Source organism: Ptychodera flava, chromosome 16 (assembly GCF_041260155.1).
Source record: "Ptychodera flava strain L36383 chromosome 16, AS_Pfla_20210202, whole genome shotgun sequence".
In the NCBI taxonomy this organism is placed as follows: Eukaryota; Metazoa; Hemichordata; class Enteropneusta; family Ptychoderidae; genus Ptychodera; species Ptychodera flava.
Window position 1 is genome coordinate 40177214 of NC_091943.1, and position 4373 is coordinate 40181586.

Here is a 4373-nt window from a genome sequence, read left to right on the forward strand (position 1 = left end):
CACGAGCCTGCGAGCATGCGCAGTACAGTTCAATAAAACAGTTCCTAGCCCGGGAACATTCAGTTTACCGGCAGAGCATCGTGTCTGTCTAGTAGTTCTTGGATGAACCAATCTTTAGTAATATATCCCAATATATTACATTGGCGACGAGGATGGGGACTTTCTACGTGTAGTGAGTAACACGAGGAAATTCCAGGACGTTACACTAGATTTTTCGTTGGAGAAAGACTTGGTAAATTTTCCCAACGACGGCACGAGTGGGCAGCAACTGGTTACATTGCGTAGAAATGGCGGGAGTGACTGGTCTCATTGGTAAACTCGGCGAATTTTTGCCAGAGAGAGAGACATTTAGTTCGTATGTCGAACGGATGGAAATGTTTTTTGTTGCCAATGGTATCGTGGAAAAGCCAGGTGAGGGTCACGATGACAATAATGAGACTGTTAGAGATAGAAAACGAGCAATCTTCCTAACAGAAATCGGACCGGAAGTGTATTCCACGTTAAAGAATTTACTGTCGCCGTCAAAGCCAAAAGACAAGTCACTTGATGAAATTGTGCGAGCTCTTGAGACCCATTATAACCCAGCACCACTGGAGATAGCTGAGAGTTTTCATTTTGGTACACGCAACCAGAGAGAGGGTGAGTCGATAAGCGACTATATTGTTGCCTTGAAAAAACTTTCGCTGCATTGCAACTATGGCGATTTTCTGAACAGAGCACTGAGAGACAGATTCGTCTGTGGGTTAATCGATGAGAGGATTCAAAACAAGCTGTTGAACACAGTTGACCTTACGTTTACCCGTGCTTGCCAAATTGCAACGGCGATGGAGATGGCAGAAAGGAAAACTAGGGAATTTCGTCCTGCCAGCAGTAATGTACGTGGCAACCCAGACAAAGACAGCGGTACCGTCAGCAAGCTGGAAACTTCAAGGGTCAATAACTCTAAGACTAATGAACAAATAGTGTGTTATAGATGCGGAGGCAATCATGCTCCACATACATGTAAATTTAAAACGTCCAAGTGTTACAAATGTGAGAAAATTGGTCACATTGCATCTGTGTGTCGTAGCCGTGCGAATACAAATGGGAAACATGTAAAATCCCACATACATGAGAAAAGCAAACCAAAAGGGAAAGTACAAAATTGTACGGGTAACAGTGATGATGAGAACAATGCTGGTTTATATTCATTGTACTCTATGAACACAGGTAAACCTACAAGAGAGAAAGGTTACACTGTGGAAGTGTGTGTAAATAAGGTACCATGTCTAATGCAGATAGATACAGCTGCTGATTTCTCGATCATGAGCAAAAATGTGTACAATGAGAAATTTAGACATGTGCCTCTTTCACCCTCAAGGAAGGAACTGAAAACTTATACGGGCAAAATGCTCGACATTGTTGGTGAGATGAGCTGTAATGTGGATACCAGGGTCAAAAGATGACATTGCTCATGATAGTAGCAAATCATGACAATAAACCTACACTTTTGGGTAGAAATTGGTTACAAAAAGTCAAGTTAAATTGGTTAAAGCAAAGGAATGACACGGAGACAAGTGTTTGGCCGAAATCCGGGGTTATGCATGCACTGCCATGGCAGGGGCGACGAGGCGTCATAGCGGCCTGGATGGCGGTACCGTGCTCTGGGTACCGTGCATCGGGCAACGTGTTACCGGTCGCCCACAGCAGACCCATGACAGTACCCCCCTGGAACTTTATTGTATAGAGTAAGCAGTATATAGACGTACAATATCTTTTATTGTGAGCTGCTAGCCTGCAGCGAGGCTTTATTTATTTATTTTTTCTTTTGCGGAGGGTGGGCGGGAATTTTGTGGTGTGAACTTGAGCGTGGCAGAAGTTGAAATGGACGAGCTATGGCTTTGCTCATACTGATATGCGCATGGATAGTGACGTGGAGAGGGTGACGCAAATTGTTTAGATAACGGTAAAGGGGGCAGTTGGTAGATAAGGTTACGTCACAAGTGCATCCAGCCAGTGGTAGTAGGTGGCGCATGGTGACCCACACATGTCAAGGTCTAAACCCTTTTCCCCGTGTCCTCCCAGACGTTAACAATGATTATAGCAAAGCCATAATCACCCATTAACGCAAAGGAATGACACGGAGACAAGTGTTTGGCCGAAATCCGGGGTTATGCATGCACTGCCATGGCAGGGGCGACGAGGCGTCATAGCGGCCTGGATGGCGGTACCGTGCTCTGGGTACCGTGCATCGGGCAACGTGTTACCGGTCGCCCACAGCAGACCCATGACAGTACCCCCCAAATTATGGCCAAACCGCGGGCATGTATGGCTGCGGTGCGGCAGTAACACAGCCCCCCCCCCTGGTGACCATGCGCCACTGGGAAATGTCTCATAGTATGTGTTCATTGTTCTTAGTGTTTCATGTCTCTATAGTTCGTGTAGGGCCATTCCATCATTGGAATTGTCCAGCGAGAACAGAGTCCTGCGTCAAATGTTAGCCAGCCGCGAGTACCTTCGGTGTTACGTAGAGGGTCTCCCGTGGTGTCTTGATGTAGATCTGGTACGCGTCGCTCCTCCATCTGCTCAGTGTCTTTTGAGCCAGTCAGGTAAGCTGGCTTCGGCAGTGGTTGTGGCGGCGTCACTGCAGAAGCTATGCCCCCCAAATTAAAACCGGCGACTATCACGGGTCGCGCAGGCCAGCTGAGAGTTTAGTGAGATTGATTGGCGTTGTCGGCTGTAGCATTGCGATTGTCACTGTGTGGCTGGTCGCTCCCTTGGACGGGCTGAGGGGTCTCTTGATAGTCGCTTTGGTGGTGGTGCAGAGCATTATGGTCGGCTGCGTTGCACACAGAGCACTTGTGTATCCTGCCATAGTGGCAGGGGGTCTTGCATGAGCCTCGGTTGAAAGATCGACATAGCTGAGGTTGGTCATACTGTTTCTTGTTCGCTGGGTTCTCCCAGTAGAATGGGTTGGTGTCGCTGCTGCGTAGGTTTGGGCAGTCAGTCTTCAAATGACCATGTTGGCCACAGGAGAAGCAGGAAGGACGCAGGAGGTGTGGCTGGTTTATGAAGTGCTGGAATTGAGGTCTGGGTTTGGTTTGCTCCAGTTGGCCCTGTCTGGGTAGCGGGCAGCGTTCAGGTGGAAGAATTTGTCGTACGCGAGCCAGGCCTCCGGCTTGTAGGCGGCAGCTTTGGAGGCGATGAAACGAAGGTAGGTGACCATGGGGATCGCTAGATGTGGGTAGTAGAATGTTCGATGAGAAAAAGACGAGGAAGCACTGTAGCCAGGTGTCAAAGTTGTCGATAATTTTCCGCTTCACCTCGGTTGTGAACGTGGCTACGCCGAGGTTGTCCGGATCGAAAGCTACTTGTGTCTTGGTAGCCTAGGTTGAGTTGGGAGCTAGGGCATCAGGATGCAAGTCACCAAGTTCGATGAATTTACCGAGGTTAGCCAAGGCGTTGAGTGTTGATTGGTCGACATATGGCAGTAGTAGGTCGGCTGGGGTATTGCTGCAGAAGATTTGCCAGTTGGCCCTGTTCTAGTAGGTGGGCGCCATGGCGGTGCGTTGAGGCCAGCTCGCTGGACGGGTTGAACGTAGGGCGCAGCCATATTGCCGGGATTGTTGTTATGAGGTGCGCCACATCGGTAGGGTAGTCCCGGATGTGCGTAGCGCCAGCAGCGGTGGTCGAGTTGGGTGGGGCAGCTGTAATGGCGGGTTGATATCCATTAGCGTGATTAGCGGGATGATTACCTGGGTGGACTTGAGTAACCACGGAGCAGGATGGAGCGGCGAGCGTCGTCGGTCCTGCGACGATGACTGAAGCGGATGATAGTGCACCAACGGCTGTATCAGTTGGCTGGACTTGCAGGTCGGGCGGTGGGATAGTGTTTGTAGTTGGTTGCCGTAGTTCGCGTCGGATTGAGTCAATGGCGCTTGCAATGCTGGTTTCTATTAGTTTGGCGACGTACGTGGTCTGGTATGCCTGGGTCGGCTGCCGCTGTGGCGGTAGTCGGCACGACGCCGGCAGGGTTGGTTGGGGTGGTTTCCATCGGTACTGGCTGGAGTAGCTGTTCGTCGAGGTGCGCTGGGCGTCTCTTCGACCTCGTCGGTGTACGGGTGGCCGCTCGGGCGCGGCCCCTGCTCTTCTTCATTTTTGGCATGGTGAATTTTGTGGTGTGAACTTGAGCGTGGCAGAAGTTGAAATGGACGAGCTATGGCTTTGCTCATACTGATATGCGCCATGGATAGTGACGTGGAGAGGGTGACGCAAATTGTTTAGATAACGGTAAAGGGGGCAGTTGGTAGATAAGGTTACGTCACAAGTGCATCCAGCCAGTGGTAAAAGGTGGCGCATGGTGACCCACACATGTCAAAGTCTAAACCCTTTCC

At 50.0% G+C, this 4373-nt stretch overlaps 1 protein-coding gene across 1 annotated transcript; it reads left to right on the forward strand.

The window, feature by feature from the left end:
* The first annotated feature begins 287 nt into the window (after positions 1-287).
* On the forward strand, positions 288-1445 carry LOC139114017 (uncharacterized). Its single transcript, XM_070675491.1, has one exon. The coding sequence runs from the start codon at positions 288-290 to the stop codon at positions 1443-1445; it is 1158 nt and encodes a 385-aa protein (XP_070531592.1).
* The last annotated feature ends 2928 nt before the right edge of the window (positions 1446-4373 follow it).

What these genes read in the sequence shown, in the direction of transcription:
- LOC139114017 (XM_070675491.1), top strand. Translation starts at nt 288, where the DNA reads ATGGCGGGAGTGACTGGTCTCATTGGTAAACTCGGCGAATTTTTGCCA.